Source organism: Lepidochelys kempii, chromosome 19 (assembly GCF_965140265.1).
Source record: "Lepidochelys kempii isolate rLepKem1 chromosome 19, rLepKem1.hap2, whole genome shotgun sequence".
In the NCBI taxonomy this organism is placed as follows: domain Eukaryota; kingdom Metazoa; phylum Chordata; order Testudines; family Cheloniidae; genus Lepidochelys; species Lepidochelys kempii.
The window spans coordinates 10,318,011-10,335,663 of record NC_133274.1 but is presented as its reverse complement, the minus strand read 5'-3'; the positions used below and the strand labels follow the sequence as shown (position 1 = coordinate 10,335,663).

Sequence of the window (17,653 nt, the reverse complement as noted above, 5' to 3'; positions counted from 1 at the left end):
GGGGTTTGGACTAGATGACCTCCTGAGGTCCCTTCCAACCCTGATATTCTATGATTCACTCCTTGAAATGTGAAGACATATCAATCCATGTATCTAACCTGTGTCTAATGCAATTCCTGTCTATAAACTGATGAAATCTCCAGGGAAATCAAGACAAAAAGTAAAAAGACCCTCAGACTCCCCTGTATTTCCCCCCTCCCTGAAACATGCAAGAATACCTGAGGCTCCAGCCTTCCTCTGAGTACTAGAGATGCCCTTTGTAGTTCGTTGGGTTTCTTTTCTTTATCTGCAACAACGGCAGCCTGTTGTCAACAAGGTTAAACAAACAACCTGCTGATAAAATGACTTCCAGGTTGCTCTTTCCAAGGCCAGAGTTTACAGGCTGTTTTGCTACTGGTCTCTTGCTCCAGACAAGGGCTGTGTGTGTGTGTGTGTGTGTGTGTGTGAACTCTTTGGCAATGACACCTGTCATATAGCATTGCCTGATTACATACCTGGGGCCTTGGTGCCATGGTACGGGCAAGGTTAATGACTTCATTTATACTGTTTGGGTAATCCAGATAAGAAGGCCACTCAATCTGTCATCCGGATCTGTCCCATCCTCCTGGCCCCAACTGGCACTTTCATTGAGAAAACTCTTATCGGCACCACGTGGAGGCCCCACTTCCCTAGCCAATTAGTCCAGGGTCGAGTTGTTTTTCAATGAATGCTGCTCGGTCAAAGAGAAGTCAAGGCTGCTAAGGGGGTGTTTCACTCATCACAGAGTCTTATAAATAGAGCCAGGAATAACAGCCAAGGAGGTGAGAGGGGCTACTGAGCTGGGAGAAGCAGGCTGCAGTCAGAGAGCTTTGATTGATACAGCAGCATTTGCAAGGGACTAGTCGTGCTCACAGATCCATCCGGCCAGGTGCACAAGAGTTTCATCCTCCTTGGGACCTGACAGGATCCGCTTGCCAGGCTCAGTAATGACTACAAGCAACATGGACCTGGACTATGAGAGGTGCCGGTGCCGCAGTGAGGAGAACCGAAACGCCATCCTCTATACTCTCCTGAGCCAGAACCTGAACCACAACTGGGGCAGCCATAACCCATCCCAGCAGCGCTGCCTGTGCCAGAAACGTCGCACCGTCTGCCTCCAAACCCCCCAGGTCACCTGCCAGGCAGCCTCTGATGTCCTTGTGAAAACGGTCAGCTTCATGAAGAACCTGCCCTCCTTCCAGCTGCTTCCTTGGGGAGACCAGTTGCTGCTTCTGGACAGCTGCTGGGCTCCCCTCTTCATTCTGGGGCTGGTTCAGGAGATGGTGACATTCGAGGTGATAGAAACTCCAGCCCCTAGCATGCTCAAGAGGATTCTCCTTGATGGCCAGAGTAAGAGACAGGAGCCTGAGAGGACACAGCCCACCCTAGCCGGGGTGCAGCGGCTGCAGTGCTGCCTGAACACATTCTGGAGCCTGGACCTGAGCCCTAAGGAGTATGCTTACCTGAAAGGAGCCATTCTCTTTAACCCTGGTGAGTGCCTAATCCTCAGACACCTTTCCATCGGCAGGGAGAGAAGGCATGGCACACAATAGCATCTAGCAATGAATATCTATCTATCTGTCTATCCATTCATCCAGGGAGCGCAAATCACTTTACAAGCTGGAAGGAGTATCCCCATTTTACAGACAGGAAAACTGAGGCACAGAGCATTTTAGGGGCAAATTTTCAGAGGTGCTGAGCATCTCCAGCTCCCATTGACTTCTGGAATTCAGGCTGTAAGTGACTTTCCCCACTCAGTCACCTGCTTTAATTCATAGATCTCGGAGTCAACTATGCTGATAGGGATGGCTCATTAGGTTTGCAGTCTCTCAAATCCTAACAGGGTTGATTCAGTTCTTCATCTTTCTAAGGCAGATAAACTGAGTCCTATGCAGTTTACTGTGTGTGAAGAGGGAAGGGGATATTTTAAATAAGACTTTAAAATGGAGTTCTTGCATATCCTTCAGGGACAATAGGATGTTAAGGCATGTTTTGCTAGAGCTGGGGTTTGCCCTGGCTTCACTGATCAATATTTCGCCTCCCTTGTTGTGTTACACACTATTAAAGAACTGGTGCTCTCCACCCCAGAAGTGGCTGCATTTCAGTGGTGCTCCATGTATGAGTTAGTGAAGTACTTTAGGGTCCCTTGGAAGGTATGTATACATGCTAAGGCGGCGTGTATATTTCTCTGCCTGTGCCTGTGTGCGGTCAGTAGAAATTGATTGTGACTCGCTAGCAATAGTGCCTAGCCAGCCTTCAGCAGAGGCACATGCACGGTAAGAGTCTGGGACTGAGGCTCTGCTTCCCAAGCTAAGTCCAACTTTAATTTGTATTTTCTGTTGTTTCTCTCTCCATAGATGTCCCAGGTCTCAGGGCCTCTTTGTACATTGAGAGCCTCCAACGGGAAGCACAGAAAGCGCTCCGAGAAGTCCTAGTGCCCCTCCACCCAGAGGACAAGGGCCGCTTTGCCCGCATCTTGCTGATTGCCTCCACCTTGAGGTCCATACCTCCTGCACTTATCACCAATCTCTTCTTTCGACCGATCATTGGCAATGCAGACGTTATTGAGGTGATCACTGAAATGCTGTACGAAATAACCAGCAGGCGACTGACTCTTTCATCACACACAGCCTCCTAAGAGATCAGATTCAGCGGCCACTCTCACATGCACCTCCTGAGGATTGAGTTGCGTTCCAAGGGACGGTAATGTTAATCTGGGAGTGGGGATTTAGTGGGAAAGATACTGTGGACTTGCAGACACCTGGATTTGTGTTTATATTTCACTTGGGCTCAGGCAACAGCTTGAGCGATTGAAAATCTCAGCTAAGGCACAAAACACTTAAGAATGTAACTCTTATTTAGCATTTGTTTACAGCAGACATCAGCCCCTGTACATACTGAACTCATAAAGCCAAGTCGTTTCTGAAGTGTGTGTGATGTTACTATTTCACTGCACAGTAACGTGAAAAAAGCACGACCAATGTCCTTAAAACATTCCATACAAAATAATCCTCTGGGCTGACATTTTCCCTGGGAAATATTCAGGTCAGAGAAGCACTTATCTGAGAAAGGAGGGGATTGAAACAAGGGCTTTGAACTAAATGGAGTCTTACCGTTTTAAAGGATAAAATTGCCATAGAAAGCCTCTGTTACACACACATAACCTGATTTTTAGATGTGCTCAGCACTCACTCTGCCTGCCATGCTCAGTGGATTCTGTGGGTACTCAGTACCTTTGAAAACAGGCCTGCAATACACAACATATTGGATTAGAGCATGATCCAAATTTTGTGATTCAGGGTCAAATCTCAGCCTGTTCTGCCATTGATTTCAGTGAGGCCAGGATTTCACCCTCACAGTCTATGCATACATACGGGCCTAATTCTGCAAACTGTATTAACGCTGAGCAGTACTGAGAGTGAATGGAATCACTGATATGAGTGCTACCAGGTATTGTGGAATCAGGCCCTTATATAGTACCTGTGTGTGTATTGTGTGACTGGTTAACCAAGTGCCTTGGAATCTTAGAGAAGTAGCCATAAAACATCTATCCCTGTTTCAAACAGACGGTATTAAAGCTAAAAGGGTTCACAGAGAGCCACATTTTGCCACCCTTACTCAAACTGAGTAGTCATGTAGAGGAAAATGGGACTACTCTGAGTAATGTACCACTTAATGCTTGTACCACTAATGTTAGGGTGGCAGAATCTAATACCTTTTGTTAATGCATGAGCTCAAGTGGCTGAGGGCTCCATTTTAGCTAAATGTTATGAAGGTGTTTGCAGTGATATTAAGAACAGGTAGGGCTGGTGATCTTATGTCCATTTGTGTAACAGTGAGTGATATTACGTAGATGGTACACACTATAGAGGAGAAGCTGTAGTGGTTGCACAAGAGCATTCTGCAGCAGAGCGTCTGCTTCCTAGACTACTGACTGGTTGCTCCCGCTCCCCCATACTAGGTGCTGATCTATACAAAGAAAACAGCCTTTGCACAGAGTTCAGACATCAGTATTTTGTGAGTGGATGTTAGTCTGTGATTTGTATATAAAATTCAGTAAATTATTTTTTTTTAAAATAAAATGTATTACATTTTGGAAAATGGTGGTTCTGTTTTGGAAACATTGGTGCATGTTGCATTTTACTGAAACTTAGAAAAGCCTGCCACAGGTTTGAGAACCCAAAGATGATTCAAATGGGATGAGGCACAGTCTCCAGAAAATGCCCTCAAAAATGCATCCTGTCTTGACAGCATTTGTCATCTTAAACTGCAAAACAAAATTAATGTTGTACATAAACATTGCTGAGGAAAGGTGTCTGATTAATAGTGATGGAGACTGAACAGGAAAATCACAGGAAGCAGAATTGCAACTTTTCCCCTATGATGCTTCCCTTCACCAACCATACCTCAGTCCCACCCTGAAGGCACTGGGCCAGGTTCTGAAGTGATACGTAAACGAGACTCCCTGACACTCACTTAGGGTGTCTCCATTAGAAAAGCTAGAGTGGCGCAGCAGCAACACTAGACTCCCTTAGGCCTGGTCTACACATAAAACTTCGATCAACCTGGTTACGTTGCACAGGATTTGAAAAATGTTGTGCCCTAAGCACTGTAGTTAGGTAGACCTAACCCCTGGTGTAGGCACGGCTATGTTGACAGAAGGATTCTTCTCTCGACCTAGCTACTGCCTCTCAGAAAGATGGGTTACCTACATTGACTGAAAAAACCTTTCCCTCTACGTGGGGAGCATCTGCACTACGGCACTGCAGACACACAGCTCCAGTGCCCTAACTGTGCTGCTGTGGTATAGACGTGGCCTGTATAATCTGTATACAGGGGGCCAGATTCAGAATTGATGTGGAAGAGTTGGGTGTAAGTGGGTGTTAGCCTCAGGGAGCCTTAGTTGGTGTAACATAATGTGGGTGGTCCCTACCCCTGCCCCCAGCATAGACACACCTCAAAATTTAGCCCCCGGGCACTAGCGGTGAAAATAAAGTTCAGGCTCGATGTCCATTCAGTCTTTGGCCTCTCTGCAGAGCCTGCTGATTAACTGGGCCAATTTGTGCCAGTGGCTTAGTGTTGTGGCCACGTTCCACTGGGCACCGAGCTGAGATCCATTAATTGATTTCACACAGTCCACACCAGTCGCCAGATGGTTGTTTTATTCTTATTTTATTGAGCATGTAAGGAAGTGATGAATGCGTGAGTTATAGCATAGGTCAGTGGTTTTCAAGCTTTTTTCATTTGCAGACACCTAAAAAATTTCAAAAGGAGGTGCAGACCACTTTGGAAATTGTAAAGACAGTCTACAGATGCCCAGGGGTCCATGTACCACAGGTGGAAAGCCACTGTTCTGTGGTAATGACACCCTTTCACTGACCCCTTACACATGGTCTGCAGACCCGAGAGTCTGCAGACCACAGGTTGAAAACCACTGGCATAGGACCTAATAAACAATGTCATTACCACAGATAAACCTGCTAATACAGGACCCATTTTGTCAAAGGTCTAAAAAAGCATCAGCACCCTCTGCTGTCTGTTCACAACAGGGGTTGCCACAAGGCTCTGCTTGTAATTTCTGGGTTGCTCCCTGTTTTGTCTGGTCATTTTTTCTTTGATTTCAGCTCCCAGTACTGCCAACCCCAAGCGTTCAAAAAAAATGAGTCATGACCCCGGAATCATGAGATCACCTTAAATACAAGACTTTAAAATAATCCATTTGGGTTCTTTTTATTTACCTGTTGTGTTTTTAAGCTTTAGGTTGCACCCAGGTCACGCTGCCAAGCTTTTTTCTGCAACCACGAGGGAGGTGGTGGAATCTCCTTCCTTAGATATTTTTAAGGTCAGGCTTGACAAAGCCCTGGCTGGGATGATTTAACTGGGAATTGGTCCTGCTTTGAGCAGGAGGTTGGACTAGATGACCTCCTGAGGTCCCTTCCAACCCTGATATTCTATTTCTATGAAGGGCTAGTTGCTTTGGTTTTTGTTTTAAGAAAGCTGACAGCCTCACATGACTCCAGGAGCTGGGGCTTTAAGAAAAAACACCAATTACCATGAGTCTTGCGATAAAAATCATGAGAGTTGGAAACACTGAGGCACACGCACAGATCCTAAAATCACGGCGTTCCAGGCCCCCGGGGCTCCCATGACGATATGATGTTCATGTGCTGGGCCATGCTGGGGCACATTCCTAAAGGGAGGCTGAGGTCATACCGCTGCGCCATAGGGTCACCCAGCTGTGCCACTGTTGTGACATCATCAATGTGCGGCAGGGAAATGAACCCCCTATCCCTGCCCCCTTGCAACAGGATGACGTCGCCCCTTCTAGTGACGCAATCACTTAATCTCGCGAGAGGCGTGTCTGCGTCGACCCTCCCCCCTCCCCCGCGGCGCTGCTCACGTGACCTCGGCCCAGTGGGTTGAAGATGGCGTCGCCCGGGAGCTCTGAGCCCGGCTGGGGCCCTGCCCGCTACTGCCTGGTGAGCCGCATCCCGGCCGAGCTCCGCTCCGCCCAGCTCCGCTCCTACTTCAGCCAGTTCGCCGAGGCCGGCGGCTTCCTCTGCTTCCACTACCGGCACCGGCCCGAGCGCAGCGACCCCCCGGGCCCGGCCACTTGCTGCTGCCTGGTCGCGGTGCGGCCCGGCCAGGCCCGGCGGCTGCTCCGCATGTACTCGGGCAAGCGCTGGCTGGATGCCCAGGGCGACGGGCTGCCCGGCCGCTGTGTGATCCGCAGGGTCCGAGTCTCCCCGGACGCAGGTACGGGGCGGGCGGGGAGATGGCTTGAAAGGGTAATAGGGGCGTTTGGGGGCGAGGAGGGGTTGCTGACCATAGCAGGGGAGTCTGTGAAGCAGTGGCTCCTACTGATGGGAGAGGAATCTGGTACAAGTCCCCTCTCTACCTTCTTTCATTCCCACCACTCCCAGATGCATCCGACGAAGTGAGCTGTAGCTCACGAAAGCTTATGGTCAAATAAATTTGTTAGTCTCTAAGGTCCCCCAAGTCCTCCCTTTCTTTTTCCCAGAAAGTAGTTTACTTCCTAGGCTTGCAGGAGCCTCGGTGGCCTAGAGGTGGTGGGTTCAACCCTTGGGGGAAATTGTTTATGTAACCCCCTGTTTCTCCCCTCCAAATGGCCAGTGATCTTCCTTGTGAAGCTCAAGGGGTTCCACCCAGTTCTTTGTGGGTTGGAAGGATGGCATTCACAACAAAGATATCAGTGGGCGGTAAAATGGGTAGAAGTAGGACAGAGGGGTTGCTGAATTGCAGCTGCAAAATTCACCCACCCGCCGGGGGGAAAAAGTAGTCTCTCTATACTTTGTTGGGTTACATGTCTTTCTGGGAGGAAGCACTTCAGGTTTGTTATGTGCAATTACAGCTAGCATGTGTTCTGGCCGCAAAGTATGAAAGCTCATCTGTCATACGAGAGCCCTGGACTATAGATACCTGGTTGGCGGTTCCAGTAGTAGAACGCTTCACAAAAGCAATTGCACGCTTCAGAAAATGATATATTGCTTATGACTTGAGTAACTGAAGACCAGAAACAACTCTGTCCTGCTGCATAAAACAATGCCACCTTGCTATTGGTATGGACTTATAAAGGCTTGAAACAAACGGCTGATGAAATTCTCAGTTAACATATTTTCATAGCTTGATTCTTAAACAAGAACAGCCCTCTGACATATCCTCTTCTGCAATTCTTTGTTAAAATCTGTATCATGGGTTCCCTTTCTTAGTCTGCCTTCTATTTCTAGCTTGGTGAAATTGTGCTCTTTGAGACGGAATCACAGATTTGATAATCTACTATTTATTTCTCTTAGGTTTGGGCGTGTTCCCATATAAAAATAAAAAGGAGCTTCATAATAAGACCCAGAGTGAAATGTTTACCCAGGCAGACTTAAAGTGGCTGCCTGAACTGAATCCTCCTGTGTTTATGCCCCATGGGAATGTGGGAACCCCTCTGAGAGTCTTTCTAGAGCTGATCAAGGCCTGCAGGCTGCCTCCCCGAGTTATTAAGAAACTGCAGCTACGATTCCCCAAGACAGGATCCTCTCGCAGGTATGGGAATGTGCCCTTTAAATATCGGGACACTGAGACTGTTGAACAAGAAGACCTGGTTTATACAGACATGGGGGAGGAGATCACAATGGAAAAGGGACCCCTGGCAAGAACTGGGATGACTCAAACTAGTGATGAGGAAGACTGGGAAGGACCAGGAAAGGAGGAAGCAGAAGAGTCTCATTCAGATGATGTAAGTGGCTTTCTCCTGCCAAATTGCAAGACTAACCATAGACACTTCTACCCCAATATAATGTGACCCAATATAACAGGGGTTTGCATACAGCACGGTAAAGCTTCGACACACTGCTCTGAGCAGTGTGTAAAAGAGGCGGGGCCAGGGCCGAGGGGTTGGATAAGGGGCAGAGGGTCTTGGGGCTGGTCAGGGGCTCCCCCCCACACCAGGGTCTGGGAGGCAGGAGCTGTGGGGGAGCACTTTTGGGGGCCCCGCAATCCCAGAGTGGCCCAGGGGATTAACAGGGGGCTGGGAGCAGCCTACTTTGCTTTTCTTGCCCCAGCCCCAGCTGTGTTGCTCGGAGGAGGGGCTTGGGGAAAGGGATCCTCCTCCTCCCCTGCACTCACTGGCAGCGGTGGAAGCGGAGCAGCCCGCTCCGCTCCACCAGTTGTCAGCTGTGGCGCTCCGCTTCCCGTTGCCAGTGCGTGCGGGACCTTTCTCTCCCCACCCCCCAGCGACACGGCTGGGGCCAGGGCAAGGAAAGCGGAGCAGGCTGGGGCCGCGTCACTCCGCTTCCCGCCACCGCTGAGTGCAAAGGACGTCCTTTCCCCAAGCTTCCCACACTCACGGGTGGCGGGAAGCGGAAAGCTGTGGCTGGGAGGTGGTGGAGTGGAGCGGGCTGGGGCCACATTGCTCCACTTCCCGTCGCTGCCGGTGAGTGCCTGTCGGGGTGGGGTGTGTGGATAGGGGTCCGAGCAGACAGGGGATAGGGAGCGGGGGGTTGGGTGGGGTCCTGGGGGTGATTAGGGATGGGGGTCTCTGGAGGGGGTGGTCAGGGGACAAGGAACGGGGGGGAGAGGCAAAGCAAGTTAAATAAAACAATCTCACCTATAATGCGGTGAGATTTTTTTTTTGTCTCCCAAGGACTGCGTTATACTGGGGTAGAGATGTACCTGTAAACAGCAGGGAGGGAATGCTGCTGCTTCCTGGGGTGCTGATATCTACCTACGTAACAGTACCATACAGATAGTATCTTGTATCTGAGAATTGTATTATAAAGCATGAATATACACTAATCTGTATATGCTAAGCTCTGGCTATGAGGCTTTCGGTGCTATTTCATGTTCTCTTAGATAGCAAAGCTTATTTTATTGTAACCAAGTTGTTCTCCATGGGAAGCTGATTACAGGGTGGCAGTGCAATCCTTCTGATGGGCTTGGCATAGAGTTGTGAGCACAGGATCAGGAGGCTGGAACTTTTAAACACCCACCTCCACTTTGACGCACTTGCCATGTGGCAAGTCCTCTAGCTGCATTCCTTACTCATAAAATGGTGTATGAATGGGGTTAGGGTGGAAAGAGGGAATTAAGCTCTTTCACCAGCTCTCCCAAGTAATTGACTCTGAAAAGCCTTGCTCAGTGGAGGAGTGAGGGGACTTGCACTGATAATGCCAGTGATTGGAAATTGCAGGTGATGTGCCCACAATAGAGTGCATTGACCAAAATGCCTCTGTTCTATAGAGAACATATTCAGCAGGGCAACTGGAGAGTGGGTGATATGATGGGAGCTGGGGGAGACTGGGTCTGGGCAAGTGCCCTTGCTTTATTGGTATCAACCTTCTTCCCTGTTCCTTTGCAGGATGATGATAGGTGTGAGGAGTGGGAACGACATGAGGCTCTGCATGAGGATGTAACCAATCAGGAACGCACAGAGGAGCGACTGTTTGAAGAGGAGATTGAGCTGAAGTGGGAGAAGGGAGGCTCTGGGCTGGTCTTCTACACAGATGCTCAGTACTGGCAGGAAGAGCAAGGAGGTAATATTGCTCATGGCCTCTTGGGAGGGAGGGGCATTTTGTGCACAGTAGTTATCTAAATATGAACACCTTTTATCAAGGGCTCAGTTGTATGAACCTTTACAAGTTGTCCGATAATCAAGTGTTCTGCAAAAGGATTTGATTACAAATTGCAGCAATAAATCTGGAGACGCTCTGGGTATGTTTTATAGGAATCAAGTTAGACAAACTTATAAACAGATTGGAGAGAAGTTGTAATTTGTAGGAAGGACTCCTTCCTTTTATCTGGTTGGTCATCCACATGGTCAGCAACTGGTCCACAGTACCTCACATGGAAGAGGTTGTATTTATAAAGAGTTTATACGAGCCAGGCAGTCAAAGTACCCTTCAAAAGTCCCAAGTCTTTCAAGTACTCAGTAAACTTAGCGTTGGTGTGTTGATAGTCTCCAGCATGGACAAAAGCAATGCAGGTTTCCTCCCATTCAAATGTTGTTCTGCTAATGGTCATCCTCCCTGAGCTGGAGGGTGACTGCTAGGGATGAGAGGGTGGCTTGTTTTCAGTGTCCATTCAGAATTTTTGGTCTGAGATACCCACCACTGCCAGCAAGAGTGCTAGCTATTTTTTTGGATGTAAACGTGTGTCCCCTGGGTCTGGGACTGAGTGCTAACTCTGATTACGTAAGCCACAGACTCAGTACTGGGGGTAACGAGACTTGGGGCTGAATTTTCAGAAGTGGACCCAACAGGTATAACCACAAATAGTGATCGGTGAGTACTGAACCATCCCTGAGTGAACTCCTCTGTGGCTATAAGCACTGCAACCCTGTTCGGGAAAACTTACCCCTCAGACACCACAAATCTGGGCTGGATTTGATCCAGTGACTGGAGACAAGGCTCATTATGCTATCACCAATCCCCCTGGCAGGTCTTTCTGTAGACCCCACAAATGTTGTATATTAACACAGATAAGGTGGGGGAGGGAGTATCTTTTATTGGACCCACCTCTGTTGGTGAGAGACAAGCTTTGGAGCTTACACAGAGCTCTTGTTCAGGTCACAAGAGCTTCTTCATACCCGATTTGAGGAAGAGCTCCAAAGCTTGTCTCTCACCAGCAGAGGTGGGTCCAATAAAAGATACTCTCTCCCCCACCTTGTGTCTCTAATCCTCAGATCAACAGGGCTACAACAACACTGCATACGGATATTAACACACTTCTTCTACTGTGCTGGGGAAAATGCTGTGCTGGATGGAGGGCTATGCCCCTGACAGAAAAGCTGCTCCCGTGACCCAGATCCTTTAATTTCCACAAACTGTTTTTCTCTTGACAGACTTTGACGAACAGACTGCAGATGACTGGGATGTGGACATGAGTATCTACTACGACAAAGGTATCTGAGCTGAAATGCGCGGTCTCCCATATGTACAGGTGTTGGTGGCGGCCCAGCAGCAAGACTCATTGCACTCCCACTGGGGCTGCAGTTAAACCGAGACATGCTCAAATGTCTAGCATCTCCAGAACCAGGAATGCAGAGAAGCATGGCTGCCTCTCCACCAGGCTCCTGTGGGGCCGAAGGGATCTGAACGTTAAGTGGAGTTGGGAGCCACAGCAAGTTCAAATAGGCAGGGACCTTTGAACAGAAGTCTGTGTAGTGAGGCTCTAGTTTGGTAAGAGGGAGATATTTAATGCTTTGTATAAAGCCTCCTGTTTTACCCTCTCTGGTACAGGGATGCAGACGTTAAATCTCATAATGACTTTTCCTCATGCCACTGCCAACAATAATATTCCAAGACCTTGGCTCTGAAGATGACGGTTATAAAGGGACATAGTCAGTCAACAGTTCAGAACTGAAAAGTCTAATACTGTGTCTTATTGAGTGTCCGTAGAAGACAGGATGCTAAACCTTCCCAGATTAACACCTGAGAATATTGAAATAGGAAACTTTAAAACTCTGAGCATAATTGGCTACTTAGCAAGGCATTGTGCTTGGGACAGCCAAACTAGTGAACTGGTTTCACTCCTGTTCTCGTCAGTTTTGGTTTCTGTACTATAGAACAGTGGCTCTCAACCTTTTTAGACTACTGTACCCCTTTCAGGAGTCTGATTCGTCTTGCATACCCCCAAGTTTCCCCTCACTTAAAAATGACTTGCTTACAAAATCGGACCTAAAAATACAAAGTGTCACAGCACATTATTACTGGAAAATTGCAGACTTCCATTTTTACCATATAATTATAAAATCGATTGGAATATAAATATTGTACTTACATTTGGTGTATAGCAGCAGTTCTCAAACTTTTGTACTCATGACCCTTTTCACATAGCAAGCCTCTGAGTGTGACAACCCCCGCTTATAAATTTAAAAACACTTTTTTTATATATATTTAACACCATTATAAATGCTGGAGGCAAAGTAGGGTTTAGGGTGGAGGCTGACAGCTCACAACCCCCCATGTAATAACCTGGTGACCCCCTGAGGGGTCTTGACCCCCAGTTTGAGAACCCCTGGATGTATAGTATATAGAGCAGTGTAAACAAGTCATAGTATGAAATTTTAGCTTGTACTGACTTGCTTGTGCTCTTTATGTAGCCTGTTGTAAAACTAGGCAAATACCTAGATGAGTTGATGTACCGCTTGGTTGATGAGTTGATGTTGCTTGATACACCGACCTCTGTGTATCCCCAGGGGTACACATACCCCTGGTTGAGAGCCACTGCTATAGAATGAAGCTGTTGAGTTTCCAGCATTGCAGGTGAATGCGCCAACTTAAAACAAACGAGATTGTCTCTGAAACGCTTTAATGAAATTCTCTTGTTCAAATCTGACTTACTGTAAAACCTGCATTTGGAGCCAGGTGCCTTCCTCTCAAGATGCTGCTGTGTAGCTTGTCATTTAAAGCTAGTTTAAATGAGAAATAAGAGGTCAACATAGTTGGAACAACAACATTCCTGACTTGGCAAAGGAAGCTGCCAGAAGCTCCCCTGCTCACTGGTCTCTGGGGAAAGGACTGTAATATCACATTGTTTTCCCTTATAAGTTCTGCTGTGTCTCATGTTTGTCCTCAGATGGAGGTGATAAAGATGCCCGTGATGCAATACAGATGCGCTTGGAACAGAGACTCCGGGATGGTTTGGAGGATGGCTCTGTTTCAGGGCAACAGATTGGAACCTTTGAGAAATATACCAAGGTAACACTAGAATATGTGCTGCTCATGGTGTCTGGGCCGGAGGCAAATGATAGTTGGCCAGAGGAGGCTTGAAATGATGGAGAATTACAGGACTTGGACTAACTAGCAAACTGTTTTTTCTCTTAGGGTTGCTTTTCAAAGTTATTTATAAATCCCTGTAAAAGTGCAGGTGTCATGGAGCTGGGTTTTAGTTAGTGGCATATTGGGAAGGTTGGGGGCTTTAGAAATGCATGTAACAGCTGCAGAAGACGCTTGGCCAGGATTGACTAGCCTTCTCATTAAGGCTCTGCAACAGAGGCTGTTTATGAAGCCTGATCCCTTGGTGTGTCACTGACCTCAGTGTAATAGCTTGGCCCACTCACTCCCAGAATTGATGATGGTTTACGTGGAGTGGTTTCTTCTCTTCCAGGGTATTGGTAGGAAGGTGTTGGAGAGGCAGGGCTGGATGGAGGGACAGGGTCTGGGGAGCAGCAACTCTGGAATGGCTGAAGCGTTGGACAATGAGGGTCAGCATCCCAAGTGCAAGAGAGGATTGGGGTAAGTGCTACAAACTTCTGGTGTTCTTTGCTTGTGCACAGTGCCACTCAATGGCCCAATACCAAGAGGTAAAATGTAGTAGGTAATTGACAACTAAAAGGAATGTCCCCGGGGGTTCTGCGGCAGTCTCTAGGCAGCATTGATGTGAGTATTGGTACAACTCATGCTATTTAGAGGTGAATGGAATATGCTTCTGTCCTTATGGTTGTGCAGCTCAAGTGAGATCAAGTCCTGAATCTTGGACCCTTGTTTTTGCTACTCAGCAGTCCTCCAGCAATACCTGGATTGTCTGTAATGGTACCTTCAAAGCTTGAGAATCTGTTCTGGCTCTTGCTTCGTGAACGGTTTCTTTGCTCCCTTATAGCAGAGATTGAAACGCACGTGGCGCGTGACCTCAATGATGCTGGTGATGGGGTGTGCGCACTTTTGGAAACTAAAAGTTTAACTAAAAGCAGAGCCTACAGGGGGTGGTACCTACAGTACTTGTTTGGCAGATCCAGCGAGTGTGGAAACAATTGATCTAGGTACAGATGCTATGTGCAGACCTAGTAAACATTATTAATTCTGTCTCTGCTTTGAGTTGGCCAGCTCAGGATTTATGCCTAAACTACTTCAGATTCTCTGCACCTTCAGAGCTCTTCATGTATATAGGATACAGATACTTTACAAACATGCCTCTTAACGGCCTGCAAAACGGGTATTCACTCATTTTGGAGCCATGTTAATGAAACTATACCTAGAGGTTGGTGCCAGTCAGGAACAGGACCTAGGAACTATGATTCCTAGTCCCCATGCCCTAACAATGGGCCTGGCCCCTTTATTAGTATTTGGTAAATATGGGCTAGTGTAGAGCAATTTCTCAGGTCCTAAACAATGATGCACTGACACACTGCTCTCTGCCCACTCCTCTCTAGGTACCATGGAGAGAAACTGCAGACTTTCAGCAAGCCGAAAAAGCCTCCCCGGGATGGCCCCATCCTCATCTCCACAGTCTACGATGAGCCCCAGCCTGTAGACCATGGGGACCAGCTACTCCGGCGCCAGCTGCCCGCTGCCATGAAGTACAGACAGGACATGGCATTTGTCCGAGCGACTCAGAGTGCTCACCAGAGCCTCAGTGCCTCATGAGAGTTGCTGCTGAACGGAGACTTCGGGACTCCTTCACTAGAGCAACAGCAGAACCTTTGTATGAGAACAGCCTCTTCCACGCTGCTTTTCACCTGGAGGCCGACTTCTCCTGCTGTCTGACCCTAAGCAAAATCTTAATATATTTTCTGGAAGAAATAACAGACTCTTCTGTAGCATTTGCAAGTCTTCCTGTTTTAACAATTGCTTTATTAGGGGGGGGTCCCAGTATCCCTGCCACCAGCTGAGGTATTTGATCCTATTTGTTTGGCAGTGGGAAGGTTAACACTAATACTGTAAGCAAGGCTGTTGTGTGAAGCAGCCAGCGTTTTGTTTAGGCTCCTGCAGTGAGATGTTTTCAGATGAACCGTCTGCAAGCAGGAAAAAACCTAACTTTTCTAGAAAACTTACTACTGGTCCAGAGCATCATTCAGTCTCTGGTATTTATACTGCACTCAGATGAAAACTTACTGGGGCAAGATGACCTTTTTGGTGGCCTTCACTGTACTAAGTGCCAAAGATAAAATGAAGACTTCTATAGTAGTAGTGAGACTAGCTGTGCTTCCGCTCTGTACAGCACCTGACACTAAGTGGGTAAAAGCACAGGCTAGGATGTGCACATCAAGCTCCCTTCTCCAGTGACTAGCACTTGTGCTCTTTTTACCCACATGTATTTAACTACACACTTCTCCACTGAGAGATGCCCCACCTTCTCCCTCATGGCTTTGCACTGCAGCTAGAAGAACTAATTAGCAGCAGTATCTGCCCAGGAAGGCTGTAGCCTGTGCCTGTTGACATGGCCAGTTTATGCCACAGCCATAGACTGTGGCTGTGTGGTGAGAGGAATGCAGAGTTCAGGTTTCTGTTCTTCTTTTACAGTTTTAGGTAACATCAGCTCTATATTTAGGGATCTCATTACTGGCCTCTCCTGCATTGAACTAACCTAGCTGTCACATCTTAATTAGTTTAGCACAGGCTATAACTCTAGTTTCTCTTCCTTCACTCAGACATGCTTGTTAAAACAACACATGCTAAACCTTGTACCTTCTTTCCTTGTCTTGACAATCTGCTTTACCCCTAGACAACCATGGCAGAGGAGCAGCTTATGGCTTATTCTTGTAGTATGAGCCCGTGGGGTGAGGCCTTAGTAAACGAGGCTTAGAAACCACCTGCTGGAAAGAGTTTGATCTAATTATCCACTCCCACTATGGCACTGTTGCCAGCACCCAGTGCTGAGAGGCAATACAACAGCAGGGTTTGATTCGCTACCCGGTGTGCTTCACCCAATAATCACAACGGGGTGGAGAAGCGGAAAAGTTTATTTGAAGCTTCAAAAAGACTACAGGGAGAATAGAATCTCAAATCCTGCACACAGAGCAGGAAGTTACACAGGCTTTTATAAAATCCTTTCTTCAGCATACTTATCTAATAGCAAGCTGCCCTAAGTATCCATATAGCCAGCCAATCCAGTTACCTTGTTTTTTGTATCATTTGTTAAACTATACATAAAGCTGCTTTATTCAGCATTTTTCTTCCCTATCTGCCCTGTTTGGCCTTGTTTAGTTTCAGGTAGTCTGACTCTGCAACATAGTGTTGTAGATCCTCAGCATAACTGCTGTGTGTGCCTCCAGGCGGGGGGGCCAAGGACACTTGCGCCTAGTACGCAGAGCTGCTGCGAGTGCCTCCAGGCGGTGGGGGACCAAGGACACTTGGGCCTAGTGCAAGGGGGCTTCACCAACATGCATGGCCTTCCATCCCCTCGAGTTACCTAGTGGCCATGCCCCAGTGACCCCAACAGCACTAAAACTAGTTTTAAGGATGTAGAGTAACTCCCTTTCCTCACAAACCTCTGAGAGCCTCCTCTGCTAGTAGGCCTGGTCTGTATCCTCCACAGCCTGGCTCCGGGGAATCATCCACTGAGAATAGATGGCTAGTTTCGCACACAGAATGAACACACCGAAACTGATGTCTATTTATTTTTAACAATAGCTGGGCAAATTCATTTTGGGCTATACTAATCAAGGCCTGACTAAGAAGTTTAACTCTATTTTCCAGCTTTTTTAAATCTATCTGTACAGCACTTACCCCAATGGGGTCTGGGCCATGAGTGCTACTCCTAGGCCCGCTCATACAAAAACTTTAAACATGTCACACACAACTACTTATTAGGGGAGGGGCAGAGCTCCTTTCTCAAGTAAATCTCTATCATTAAAGAAGCTTCTTACAACCCTTTTATTTCTACAGGAGGGCATCTGTAAATATAAAGCTTGGTCTCTGCGTGACGTGCCCCTGGCCAGCAGTGTCTGGGTGCTGTGTGAATGCTCTCCTCATTTCAGCTGGACCAGAGGGCCACCTTGATACCTCTTGCTCACTACTCTAGCTGTTACTTACAGGCTTAGCCCCTGTGGGGGCAAGGGCACAGCTTCCCTGCATGAGGGGGGCTGAGGCTGGCCTTAAGGCTGTGGGTGCATGATTGTTAATGGTGTTCACAGAATATCAGGGTTGGAAGGGACCTCAGGAGGTCATCTAGTCCAACCCCCTGCTCAAAGCAGGACCAATCCCCAATTAAATCATCCCAGCCAGGGCTTTGTCAAGCCTGACCTTAAAAACTTCTACGGAAGGAGATTCTACCACCTCCTTAGGTAACGCATTCCAGTGTTTCACCACCCTCCTAGTGAAAAAGTTTTTCCTAATAGCCAACCTAAACCTCCCCTACTGCAACTTGAGACTATTACTCCTTGTCCTGTCCTCTTCTGCCACTGAGAATA

At 47.6% G+C, this 17,653-nt stretch overlaps 2 protein-coding genes across 2 annotated transcripts; both read left to right on the top strand.

The window, feature by feature from the left end:
* Positions 1–965: 965 nt before the first annotated feature.
* Positions 966–2,715, top strand: NR0B2 (nuclear receptor subfamily 0 group B member 2). Its single transcript, XM_073317900.1, has 2 exons — positions 966–1,509; positions 2,376–2,715. The coding sequence occupies exons 1-2, from the start codon at positions 966–968 to the stop codon at positions 2,654–2,656; spliced, it is 825 nt and encodes a 274-aa protein (XP_073174001.1). The 3' UTR covers positions 2,657–2,715.
* Positions 2,716–6,410: 3,695 nt separating this feature from the next.
* GPATCH3 (G-patch domain containing 3) lies at positions 6,411–16,411 on the top strand. Its single transcript, XM_073317461.1, has 7 exons — positions 6,411–6,774; positions 7,833–8,263; positions 9,884–10,058; positions 11,366–11,425; positions 13,102–13,223; positions 13,633–13,760; positions 14,675–16,411. Exons 1-7 carry the CDS (start codon positions 6,444–6,446, stop codon positions 14,886–14,888), a joined length of 1,461 nt encoding a protein of 486 aa, XP_073173562.1. The 5' UTR covers positions 6,411–6,443; the 3' UTR covers positions 14,889–16,411.
* Positions 16,412–17,653: the final 1,242 nt, after the last annotated feature.